Raw genomic sequence first — 12,705 nt, forward strand, 5'->3', positions numbered from 1 at the left:
GGAAAGTTTGAAGATCCAGCCGAATAGTGCAGAGTGGTTGTTATAATTATTGTAAAGCGAGAATAAAGAACGCAGTTATTATCTGGAGCGTCGGACAGTGCAGCACACTGCCAGCTTCGTGACAGGAATCTGGAGACGATGGAAACAAACACGGAGAATACTACAGACCTCGAACCATCATGCAGGTGCAAGACGGAAAGATAACCGACAACACAGAAATGCAAAGGGTCGTCAGGATGAACGTTGCATGGCCATGGTCAAGGACGGTTGGATCGGACGGATCAGGACGGTTGGACCAGAACAAGTCCGTGCACGGCGGTCTGGATCTGGAAACCGAGCTACAACTCTACCATCACCACGTGAATCACTACGAACTACCGGGGTCCGGCTACGGGCCCCGCTACACTCGTTAGCCGTCGTTAGGATCGATCAGAGACAACAGGCACCTGGGTCGACGTAGCATCGGCACAGCCCGGGTCGGAGACGGACTGAAACGGCGGCAGAACGGCGCCGCTCAGCGGAGACGGCCGTGCTCACACACAGGCAGGCGCACAGACAGGCAGACGAACGTGCGGGACCGGCCGACCGGCCGCGGCGGCCGCGGGGGGCGCCGGCACCGGCGGCGGCGGCCGAGAGGGACGCGCCGCGAGCCGCGTGCGGGAACGGCTTGACGCGTCACCGGCCGCGTGCGAGGACGGCGTGACGCGTCATGGGCCGCGTGCAGGGAAGGCGTGACGAGTCACGGGCCGCGGGCGGGGAAGGCGTGACGAGTCACGGGCCGCGTGCAGGGAAGGCGTGACGAGTCACGGGCCGCGGGCGGGGAAGGCGTGACGAGTCACGGGCCGCGTGCGGGGACGGCGTAACGCACCACATGCCGAAGTGGCGAGCGCCGCGCGCCGCGCACGCCTCACTCGTACTCACCTCTTGCCGCGCGAGCTCTTGCGCAGGCCCTTGTGCTTGGGCTTGCAGATGGAGTCGACATCGGGCTGGCGGGATTGCAGGTCCTCCATGAACTCCTGATGCTCCTGAATCAGGTGCTCGACGCTGGGCCTGTCGTCCGGCAGCGGCACCGGCTCCAGCTCGATCAGGCGCTGCTCGCGCTCGCGGATCCAGCGCAGCAGCTCGTCCAGCAGCTCCTGCATGTCCCGCAGGCCGGCCAGGTGCTCGTCCAGCCGGTTCTGGCGCTGCAGCGCCCAGCTGCTGACCTCCTCCCAGCGCGACTCGATGATGGTCTGCCAGTGCTTGATGACGGGCACGGCGTCCGGGTGCGCCTTCTCGAGGATCTCGGCCGCCAGCCGCAGTGTGTCGTCCTTCTCGCCCTCCTTGTCGGCCAGCTCCTGCATGAACTTGGCGTGCTCGTCGGCCTGGCGCAGCGCCTCCTCCTCGGTGGCCGGCAGCGCGCCGACGAAGCGCAGCCGCGTCTCGGCCTCGCTCAGCCACTCCAGCAGGCCGTGCACGTCGCGGTGCAGGTGCTCGGCGTCGCGCAGCGCGTCCTTCAGCCGGCCGCTGCGCGCGTCCGACGAGCGCACCACCGACGTCCACGTGGTGGTCAGCTCCGTCACCTGCCGCGCCAGGTCGGGGACGGGTCAGGTCAGGTCAAGCGAGGGCAGAGCAGGGAAGTGGTCCGTGGAGGACACCGCTGACATGTGGGGATTATCGGTCCACGCGTGAAACGCGGAGGTCTATTAACAATTCGGAGCACTGCAAAGTGCTGAGAACACATGACCCCATCCAAAGATCTGTAGCACGTGCTTTTAGTCGGCTTACGTGATAGCGAATGTCGCACTCGGAAATGTCATGCATATAATGTCAAGCCCCTACGTTTTTTCCAGTCCTACGCAATGAACACCTTAACACTCGATTCCCGCCCCAAACACACCGAACGACGCCCACCCAGCCCCCAGCGCTATCCTGCCTCCGCGCCACACCCACCTGGGTTTTGATGACGGCGGCATCCTTCTTGTCGGCCTTGTCCATCAGGTCCTCGCCCGTCTTCTGGATCGACTCGACCTGCTGGGCGCGGCTAGCCAGCTCCTGCTCCAGCGTCTTGTGCTGCTCACAGAGCTGCGTCACCGTGTCCAGGTCGCCATGCACCGGCGCGTCCTCCTCCAGCTGGCCGTCCACCTTCTTCAGCCAGTCGAGCAGCGCCTGGATGGCCTCCTTGAACTGCCCGCTGAAGAGCAGCGCCTCCTCCAGCTTGCGCTGCCGCTCCACCGACTTGTTGCAGCACGTGTTCCACTTCTCCTTGAGCTCGTCCAGCATCTCGCGCAGCAGCGGCTCCTCCTCCTTGGGCGCCTTGTCCTTGATCAGCACGCGGCCCAGCTTGATGACGTGGTCATAGGCCGACTGCTTGCCGCCCAGCGCGCGCTGGAACTCCTTGTGCTTGTCGAGCAGAGCGCGGATGCGGTCGGGCGTGTTGCTGAGCGACGTCTCCGTCTCCTCCAGCGCCTGCAGCGCGTCGTCCAGCCAGCCGCAGAGGTCGGCCCACGAGTCGTGGAACTCCTTGGCCTCCTTGTAGCCGATGTCGAGTGCGCGCGTGCGCTCGGCCGACTTGGAGACGACGCGCTCCCAGCGGTGCTGCACCGACAGCAGCATGTTCTTGATCAGTATCACGTCCTGCTTCTGCGAGAAGTACTTGAGCTGCGTGCCCTTCTTGTCCAGGTTCAGCATATACTCACGGTGCGCGCTCACCTCCTTCTGGAACTCCTTGTGGTCGTCGATCTGTCCGACGATGTTGTCCATGACGCGCGAGGCCGGCTGCAGGTTGGTCAGCACGTTCTCGGCGCTCGTCAGCCAGTCGACGAACTCCTGCAGTGCCTCCTGGAACTCGGTCGCCTCCTTCAGCGCGATCTCCAGCTTGATCTTCTTGTCGTTGGCGCGGTTCATCACGTGGTCCCAACGCTGTTTCAGCGTTTTCAGGTTGTGCTTGAGGTTGGTGCTGGCGCCCTCCTTCGACTTCTTCAGGTACGCGTCTCCACGCGTCAGCACCGAGTCCACCTTGGATCGGTTGTCCTCCAGCTCGCTGAACAGCTCCATGAACCGCTCCAGCTGCTCCTTGGCCGTCTCGGGCAAGCCTCCCACCGGCTTGCTGGTGGTGAGCGCGCCGTCCAGGTCGTTCAGCCAGAACAGCAGGTCCTGGATCTCGGTCATGAAGTCCTGCGCGTCCTTCAGCGCCGCCTCCAAGTCGCGCTGCTTGCCGCCGGCCTTCTCCTGTAGCTCCGCCCAGCGTTCGTTCAGTTGGCGTAGCTTGCGGTGCGTGGTGCTGGCGTCGGCCGACTCGCTGTCCGACTCGATCAGCTGGCGTCCAGCGTCGTTCAGCGTGTCCACCGACGTCTGGTGCGCCTGGATGTCGTTCACCGACACCTTCAGCTTGGCCAGCTCCACCTCGATCACCTGAAGAGACGAGACGCGGGTGGCGTGAAACGTCAGGCAGTCGGTACTCCTCCAATCGTAACACCACGAAGACGCCCGTGAAACCGATCGAAACGAGCCGACTTTCCATTATAAGCGACGTCACTATTTACTTCTGCACACGTCACATCGCGTCACCGCGCGGGCGGCACAAACAGCTGGCCGATCATCAGGCGGAAAACACCAACGTAAACCCAACGACACCACATCAAAAGTCTACCCGTGCCCCACAAGCGGAGGCTGTCCTCCCGTCTCCGTCGCCTCCGGTGCCCGCTCACCTGCGGGTCGCCCAACACGGGCCGCAGTCCATCCAGCGTCTTATCCGTGCGGCCGATCCACACGAGCAGCTCGTCCAGCGCGTGCTGGAACTGGCCCAGGCGCAGCAGAGCGTGGTCTAGCTCGCGCTGCCGCTCCACGATGCCCTTGAGCAGCTCGTCCCAGCGTGTGTTGATGTCGGAGAGCGGCTGCTTCAGCGCGGCCGCCTGGTCCGGCGACGTGCGCTCCATCAGCTCCTGCGCTTGCCTGCCGGTCCCGGGGGATCTGGTGAGACAGCGCTCCAGGCGAGGCTAGACGGGGCCGGAGGGCAGGAGAGGGTGCGCGAGGAAGACCCCCGCGCACCACAGCAACACCACAGCAGACGTTTTGGCGAGATAACGCATTAAAAAGTTGTCCCACGTATGAGGATCCTTGCGCTGATGGGTTTCAACTCAGCTCTGCCTCGCAAGCACACACACGTCAGCCAAATTTTGAGGGGCGCACGAGGGGCGTGCACACCGAGCAACCCAAGGATGCAGCAGCAAACAGGTATCTGCCGCGAAGTGTCGCTGTGAGTGCAGAGGTGGCCACCCGTTCGGCGCCGTGCCGACAACAAATGAACAGGACAGACAACTGAAACGCCACTCGGGCAAGCACGCCAACACCCAGACAGCGACTGCGGTCGACAGCGCGAGGGAACTCATTGGGTCAGCGGCAGAGCGAGAGAATGAGAGAAGCTTCTGCAGGTGAGGTGTTCAGCTCGACACCTGTCGATGCCTGCCCGTCAGCGGGAACAGAAAAGCCAAGCTCACACCCAACTTGCCTTCGTATGCTCCTGCTCACAACCGATATGAAAGAGACGGTCACGGAGTTACCACTCCATCGCCCAGACGGGACAAACGACATCGAGCCCGCTGCGATCCGGGGACGGGGAAAGAGCGACGGCTGGGCAAGCGTGGCAAAGTACCGCCGCGGGAGAGCACGTGGGGCAGAAGACAACACGTCCAAGGTCAGGACAAACACAGGTCTCTACCCTCAGCCAACACGACAGCTTTACTGCCCCGTCAGGCGTCTAACATCCACCGCGCCGCAAAACGTACGGCTAGTTACAACAACCGCTTCGCCAACGGCAGCATTCGCTTACCTGTTCAGCGCCTCCACCTTCACCATCTGGGGATCGACGTCGTTCTTGAAGTCCATCAGCTGCTTGATCTGCTTCTTGATGGCGTCAATGTCAGAGCCGACCGGTCCCAAGTACGAGAGCCGGTCCTCGGCGTCCTCCAGGAACTCCAGCAGGTTCTGCATCGTCTCGTGGAACTCCATCGCCTTCTCCATGGCGTCGATGAGGTTCTCCTCGCGGCGCGCGTACAGCGCCGTGATGTTGTCCCAGGTCGAGTCGAGGTCGGCCAGGTTCTTCTTGACCTCGGGCTTCTCGGGCTCACCGCACACCTTCATGAGGTCGTGACCGGTGCGGCGCACCTGGTCCACATCCGGCTTGGCCTGGTCCAGCTCCTGGCGGATCTCGCTCAGCTCCTGCGGGCGGCGGCGGCGGCGACGCGTGAGCACGGGGCTGTGACCGTTCACAAGGGCGCGGACACGGGTGAGAACGAGTCAGTGAGAGCGGCGAAACGCGATGCTTCGCCAAGGCTGGCAGTACGAAAGCTAAAGCAACGGACACTTACATCGATAGACTGCACAGCAGAACTGACAGCACAGAACAACGAAACTTAGTTCGCTGCATACAAAACAGCCCCAACCGTAGAAATATGACCCCTGGACGAGCGAGGGCGGCCGCGATCAGCGAGGAAACCCTGCGGCCTGTGTCCAGCCCGGCCGCCGCCTGCCATCGGCGCGCGCACCTTCTGCTGCTCCTTGATGGCGCTGGGCTCGATGGCCGGCGGCTCCTGGTTGGTCAGCGTGTCCTGCAGCTCCTTCAGCGCCTTCATGATGGACTGAAGCTCCGACCAGAACTTCTCCGAGATGGCGAGCGCGTCGTCCAGGCAGCGGCCGCGGTCGTTAGTGGCCGTCTGCAGGTGGTCCCACAGCTTGTTCAGGCTGTCCAGCTTCTTCTTGATGTCTGCAACAACACAGCGACGGACGTTACAACAGGTGCAGTCAGGCATCGGCTTCGACCTATCATCTTGCGCGTACTTCCTCAGCACACGCAGAAATAAATTCGAAGGCGAGTAGGAGTCAAGTTCGTTACACGTGTTCCATGATCAGTGCTGCTCCTCGTGCACATTAGTGCGCAAACCCAATCGAGCCATGAAAGTCACCCATCTCCTAGACGGCGACAATCCCCCAGCCCCCTTCAGTCCCCGCGCCGTCCCACCTTTGACGGCCGGGTCGGAGGCGCTGCCCGCCTTGCTGATGACGTCAGCCGCCGCCTTTTTGACGGCGTCGAAGGCCGACGCGCGCTTCTCCAGGTCGTCGATGATGGCGTTGTTCTCGGCCATCTGGTCGTGAATGCGGTCGGGGTGCGCCGAGATGGGCTCGGCGTTGTCCACCTGGTCGGCCGTGTCCTTGAGCGCCGACAGCATGCCGTCCAGCTTGTCGGCGAACTGGGAGCACTCCTGCAGCGCCTCCTCCAGCGCCTGCTGCCGCTCACGCAGCGAGGCGCGCAGAGCCGTGTACCGCACGTTGTCCGTTTCCATGATGTCCGACACCTGGGGACGAGCGGCGGCGGGGAGGGGCGGGGGGGGGGGGGGGCACATCGGCAGGTTAGCGACGAAGCCGACAACTGGGGCTGAGGTCGGACACTGTGCAGGGGCGATCACACCGGCCAGCTCGTGGCGAGGTGCTCAGCTGACGGTCGAGGCAGGGAACACGCCAGTGGCCGGTGTGTGGAGGGGAGATCTTGAACGCCTTCATTGAATTATAAACACAGCATGATGCACTAGGATCACTATAAACTCAACCGACGAGTGGCCATCACTTACACCTTTCACCACACCCGCTATGAGCTCTCACAGCTCTCAAGCACAAGTATCACTCTCACACCACCGACGTTTCAGTGGCTGACCATAACCGCCCCTGTCAAAAGACATTCCCCTTCCTCACCTTGCGCTCTTCATCATCGGTGACGAGCCTGGCGAGCGCGGCGCCCGTCTTGTTCAGCTTATCCACCATCGGCTTGTGCTCCTGCACGCTCTGCAGCAGCGCCTTGTTCTTGTCCTGCTGGCGCTGGATCTGCTCGGGCCGCAGCGCCGGCACGTCCAGCCGCATCGCCTCGTCCTCGGCCTCGTCCAGCCACTCGGACAACTCGTGGTGCGTGTCGTAGAAGTGCTCGGCCAGCGGCAGCGCCTGCTCCAGCACGCTCAGTCGGTCCGAGGAGAGCTTGCTCACCTGCGGCACAGCGACGGTCAGAGCGAGGCACGGCCCGCGCGCAGGACTGCATCAAGCTAGGGGTTCTGGCCGCGTTCGTGTTAATTTTCTAGCTCAGAGCTGAGCTCGTTGTTGGTCACCAGCCGGTAGAACCCAGCGGCTTACGGCGGCTGGATGACACAGGAGGGTCTCGTGTAGCGTGAAAGGGACCGGGCCGGCAGCCGAAGGAGACGGCACCATCCAGTTGAAATACAAGCGTGTTATTAGACGCATGCATCTTAATACGCAGCTCCATTTCGCAAAGTGCTTACATAAAACGTATTCAGTATGAGCCAGGTTGATTACAAGCTACCCCGTATAATCGCAAGTTACCATCACTATCCCCGGTTCATTGCGAGACTAATGCACAATGCCTTTATCCCTACCTACAAACAACAAAGCGACTGCCCCGACGCGCACACAGCATTCGTCAAAGTGCGGGAGCAACTGACCGAGTCGGTGGTGTCCTTCAGCTGGTCGGCCTTCTCGCGGATCTCGCTGACGTCGTCGTAGTGCGCGGCGTCGCGGATCAGCTTCTTGGCCGAGCTGAGCAGGTCGCGCACGCGGCCCTTCTGGCCACTGATCTCGTCGCTGAGCGCGCGCTGCTCCTTCAGCTGGGTGCGGATGGCATCCGGGTCGGAGCTGGGGCGCGGCGCGGACTTCATCTGGGCCTCCACCTGGCGGCCAGAGCGGGCGCCGTCAGGGCGGGGCGAGAGGAAGAGAGCGCGACGACGACGAGGGAGGTAAGTTCGGACAACGATCAGCTGTGACAGTCACGCGCGGGGTCTGCTATGGAGTATCTTGTCAAAGACGCTGGCTAAAAGGACTTGGAGCGTAGCAAGCGTGGTTACCCTAGCCGACCCAGCCCGCTCAAGCTTTCACAAACCAGATTTAGAGGTCGACACAGTACAGTGAAATCACCAGACGAGGACGCATGTCTCCGTTCGGCTTATCCTCCACCACCTACTCACACCCATCCACGTACATCGCCTCGCATTCCCAGAATCATCCCCACCACACTATACGAGCGACCAGTGCACCACTGACAGCAGCAGAGCCTGCCACGCCGCCGCACTGACCTGCTTGAACCAGTCGAGCAGCTCGTCGATGTCGAGCACCACCTCGGCATGCTTCTGCTTGGCCTGGCGCAGACGGTCAGCCTTGCGCTGCACCTGCTCGACGATGGCCTCGAAGCGGCGGTTGTCGCGCGTCACCAGCGACTCGATGGTCTGCGCGCCGTCGCCGGGCGAGATCTGGCTCAGCTGCGGTCCGGCCTGGTTCACCTGGTCCAGCAGTGCCCGGTGCTCCTGCACCTGGGGTCACGCACGGGCGCGGGTCACGCATGGGCGTGGGTCACGCGCGGGCACGAGTCACGCGGCCGCCGGTCACGCACAGGTGCGGGGCACACAGTGCCGGTCACGAGGTCCCCGTGATACGAACAGCCGTCAGGCGGCGGGCTCCATGCGTGTGATCTGTGTGTGATCTGTTTGTGACCTGTATGTGATCTATACATCTCTACATCTTATCTGCATCAAATCCTTTAACCACGAACAGCGCAGCGACACAAGCCGATGGTATCGTCCACACCGTGGTCATCGCAACAGCTCGCCTACGCCTAATCCCGACGCCTCCCGCCGCCGCCGCACCAAGTCCGCCTGCCTCCCCGCCGCTGCCCACCTCCTTCTCCAGCTGCTCCATGATCTCCTCAGCGTTGGGCTGGGAGTCGACCGTCTGCAGGCTCTGCTCCGCCGCCATCAGCCAGTCGGTCAGCTTGTTGTGCGCCTGGTGGAAGGCGTGCACCAGCGGCAGCACCTCCTGAGCGTTCTTCAGCAGCGAACCCGCCTGTCCAGAGGCCGGGATGGCGACGGGTTAGAGTTTGCTACAGGCTGGACTGAGCAGGGCTGGAACGCTTGACTATGTGAATAAAGAATGCTGGCATTGCATCGACCCCGCCTTCGTCGATTCCCATGACCAATTGCTACCCCTTCATGCATAAATGACTAAGCCGCACACGTATAACGCTCACGGCAAAGACACGCACGACGATCCGGTGCCATTTGACATTTTGAGGACATGGAATAAGTCACTGTCGTCCCCAATCATTAACACTTCGCACAGTAATTCTCATCAGCTTGAAAGACCGTCCAGGCACCGTCTCCACCGCCAGCCAATCGCCGCACAGCGCTGTCGCACGCCCACCTTATTCTCGAGGTCCGAGTAGCGATGCGACACCGAGTCCAGCTTGTCCTTGAGCTGGAGCGCCTCGTCGCTGGAGATGTGCTTCATCAGCTCGGCGCCGATGTCCTGAAGCTCACGCTCGGGCTCGCGGTGCTGGTCCACCTCCTCGCTGAGGTCCTGTCGGCGCCGGGCGCGGCGTCACCAGGCGCAGCGGCCGCGCCGCCGGCGGCGCGCGCGGCGCCCGGCCCGCGCCACGGGCGGACGACGCTCGAGACGGACGGAGCGATGACGCACGCGGTCGTACCGCGACGCGCACAAGTAACGATTTAAATTTTCGTGACACGATTGCGCGCTTGGCAAATGGTTAGCACAAAATCGCTGGTGACGGCAGCTGTTATGGCACCCAACGCGCTTGTTACAGACGTTACAATCAGCCACGTCGTTCGAGAGACTAGGGCGTCATAGACGGGTGAGCATGAAATTAGCGGACACGTTGCGGGTTGCGGACAAGAAGCAAGGATGGAATAAGTGGCGGTAATGACAGACAAGTTAAGGTCAACAAATGGTACCCATTACCCAACAAATTACCATTATTAAACTAGAGGCCACAACAAATAAATGAACTTCTCTCTCGAATCTACCGTCGATTCCTCGTGCGCAGATGACAGTCAGTAACCAAACGCGGGCATAAGCGTGAGGATTTGCGCAACATTTACAGCGGGGTGTGGAAAGCCGACCCACCCACGAGAAAGTTAGTCAACCAGCGCCAAAAGCGGTCGCGATATACGTCGACAAGGACGTCCAGAGACAAGAGACGCTACAGAGGCAGCGGGGGGGGGGGGGGGGGGGGGGACAGAACAGGGTGCAATACCTGACGCACGGCCATCAGCTGGCCATAGAGGGGACGCTGTAGCGCTATGTCGGCGCGACACGCCTGAGGGTCAGTGAAGAAGGCCGGGCGTTAGCAGCCGGACGCGTGCAGTGAGGGTGCCGGCCCCGAGCGGGACACAAACCCGCCGAGTGCCCGGGGGGAGTCACGTGCGTGAGAGAGTCACACCCAACGCCAACAGCGACCATGCACACATGCGGGGTGTTAACGGGAGAGAGTGAACGCCACCCCAAACCGCGGTATGTACAGGCTCCACGGGGAGCGCCGCAACACCACAGGCATGCAATCATGTTATTTACAGTCGGCGACGGCGACAGCGGCGTGCGCCCCGCCGCCCTCCTTACCGTCAGCTCCGCCATCTGCTCGTGCAGCTTGTCGACGTGCACCGAGAGCACCTTGTACTTGCTCAGGCGTTGCTGCATCTCATCCATCCAAGCCAGGAAGTCCTCGTAGTTGAGCACCAGCGAGCGCAACTGGGAGCCGGCCTCGCGCAGGAGGCGGCCCAGCGCCTCGCTGTCGTCCACCAGCTTGGTGTAGGCGTCGGTGACCTCCTGCAGCCGGTCAGCCAGCGCCTGCGCCTCCTCGTCGCCCACCAGCTCCATCAGCACGGTGGCGATGCGCGCGAGCTCGTCGAAGTCGCCGCGGTGGCTCACGATCTCGCGGTGCAGGTCCTGCGGGCGGCGACGGCGTTGATGACGTCGGCTGGACGACGATGACCACGGTCGGGGTCTCACAACGTGCCAGCGTATTTTGAGGTCAGCTTCGGCCGGTCAGCTGCGGCCGGTCAGCTGGATTTGGGGACGACATTGGCCACACGTTCACGATAGCGGGGAAGGCTTCAATGACAGCACACGCGTGTACTTACGTCGTGCTCATCGATCTTCCGCTGGATCTTCTCCTCGTCGGTGGGGATGGTCTCCATGTCCTTCAGGCGCTTCTGCATCTTCTCCAGCCATTGGACGAGCGGGCTGTTGGTGTCCTGGTACTCCTTGGCCACCTGCACGGACGGCACGTCGCATCGTATCATGGCGACACATTACTACGCTACTCAATTGAGTCGCACAAACTACTTTCGGAATGTTGACATCACAGCTCGTTAAAATTCAGCAAACCACTATGACAATTTAAAAAGCACCAAGCAACAAAAAACTGCCCTATTTTTATGCGTCAAAACTTGATGAATTATTCAAAAACGCATCAAGAGTTCCCATATACCCTGCTTCTAACACAATAGCCAAACAATTGGTTCGTGTGACACGAAATCCGCAGCCTGATCACCTGCGTTTCCTGCCCAACCGTGCTGTCAACCCTCCTCTCCGCCGCTGACAAGCCCCATCCCACACATCCCTCGCCGGCGACTGACCTTCATGGCATCCTCCAGCTGCTTCATGCGCGAGGTGGCCTGGTCGGTGAGCGTGTCGAAGCGCTGCACCAGCTCCTTCAGCTGTCCCTCGATCTCAGCCCGCTCTGCCGGCTGGCAGTTCTTGGCGATCTCCTTGCCCATGTCGAACAGGGACGACACGGAGCCCTGGCGGTCCAGCAGCAGCTTCTGCAGGAAGCGCTGCTCCTGCACCTGCGCCTTCACCACCTTATAGTCGGCCGACGGCGGCTTCTGGTTGGCCACCAGCTCCTCGGTGTCGGCCAGCCAGTGCAGCAGACCATCCAGGGCCTCGCGGAACTTACCGGACTGCAGCAGGCCCACATCCAGGGCACGCTCCCGGTTGTGCATCTGCCGGAGACGGGGGGAAGTCAGCGAAAGTACACTGGGACGTCTGGTGCCGGCCGGTGGTTGGGGGACTTCAGTGCGTCACCGCGAAGAGACAGATGGCACATTCACGTCCGCTCTCGGCACACAGATGCTGGTGAGTAGCACATTGAACATGGCGTTAACGAAGTGAGCAATTTCGAACCGACGCACGGTTACTAGAAACTGTCCTGCTTCTGTACGGCAGGGCAACCTTGAAGGTATTCCTGACAGGTATTCCACGACATGCTCATACACTTAAGTAATAATCAAGGACCAGGGAGCTACCCGCGGTTCGGGACCCGGGAAAAATCAGCCCGGGACATAACCATTCACCAGAGCCGCGCCTCACTCACCCGCTCCTTCAGCTCGTTCCACAGATCGTTCATCTTCTCCAAGTCACCCTCGAGGACGACCGTCTTGACGCCCGCGGACGCCGACTGCACGAGACCCTGGCCGCTCTTGTTGCAGTCCTCCACGCGCACCGACAGCGTCTCCACGCGCGTCGTCTTGAACTCGCGGAACTCCTGCTGCTGGCGGCGGATGGTGGCCACGTCGGTGCCGGGCGGCGCCAGGGCCGCCTCGTCGCGCGACACGCGCTCGATGTCCTCGACGACGACCTCGTAGGTGCGGTAGAAGGTGGTCAGCTTGGTGAGCACCAGCTGCACCTCCTGCTCGCGGGTCTGGCCGCGGTCCTCGATGCGCGTCAGCTGCCGCTTCATGGTGCCCAGCTGGTCACGCAGCGTCTTGGCGTCGGACGTATAGCCCTGCAGCGGAGGTCAGGTCAGGTCAGGTCAGGTCAGGTCAGGTCAGGTCGCGATGGACATCGGTAGGCCCTGGACACGTCATACGTACGTCACACCAC

The 12,705-nt window shown here is 61.9% G+C and overlaps 1 protein-coding gene across 1 annotated transcript in view; it reads right to left on the reverse strand.

Annotated features, from left to right (window-relative positions):
- The window catches only part of LOC119105729 (dystonin-like), a gene marked incomplete at its 5' end in the record, with an annotated part of 124,916 nt that overhangs the window by 12,778 nt on the left and 99,433 nt on the right, over positions 1 to 12,705 (reverse strand). Inside the window, 16 exon segments of the mRNA XM_037229215.1 lie at positions 447 to 488; positions 922 to 1,562; positions 1,933 to 3,393; positions 3,690 to 3,933; positions 4,811 to 5,199; positions 5,526 to 5,743; positions 5,999 to 6,332; positions 6,727 to 7,011; positions 7,482 to 7,706; positions 8,109 to 8,342; positions 8,707 to 8,871; positions 9,229 to 9,384; positions 10,441 to 10,767; positions 10,962 to 11,093; positions 11,460 to 11,825; positions 12,197 to 12,607. Of these exon segments, the coding sequence (XP_037085110.1) occupies positions 447 to 488; positions 922 to 1,562; positions 1,933 to 3,393; positions 3,690 to 3,933; positions 4,811 to 5,199; positions 5,526 to 5,743; positions 5,999 to 6,332; positions 6,727 to 7,011; positions 7,482 to 7,706; positions 8,109 to 8,342; positions 8,707 to 8,871; positions 9,229 to 9,384; positions 10,441 to 10,767; positions 10,962 to 11,093; positions 11,460 to 11,825; positions 12,197 to 12,607 (5,630 nt within the window).

The sequence above is a fragment of the Pollicipes pollicipes genome, unplaced genomic scaffold (assembly GCF_011947565.3).
Source record: "Pollicipes pollicipes isolate AB1234 unplaced genomic scaffold, Ppol_2.1 Scaffold_6138;HRSCAF=7277_pilon_pilon_pilon, whole genome shotgun sequence".
NCBI classification, from domain to species: Eukaryota; Metazoa; Arthropoda; class Thecostraca; order Pollicipedomorpha; family Pollicipedidae; genus Pollicipes; species Pollicipes pollicipes.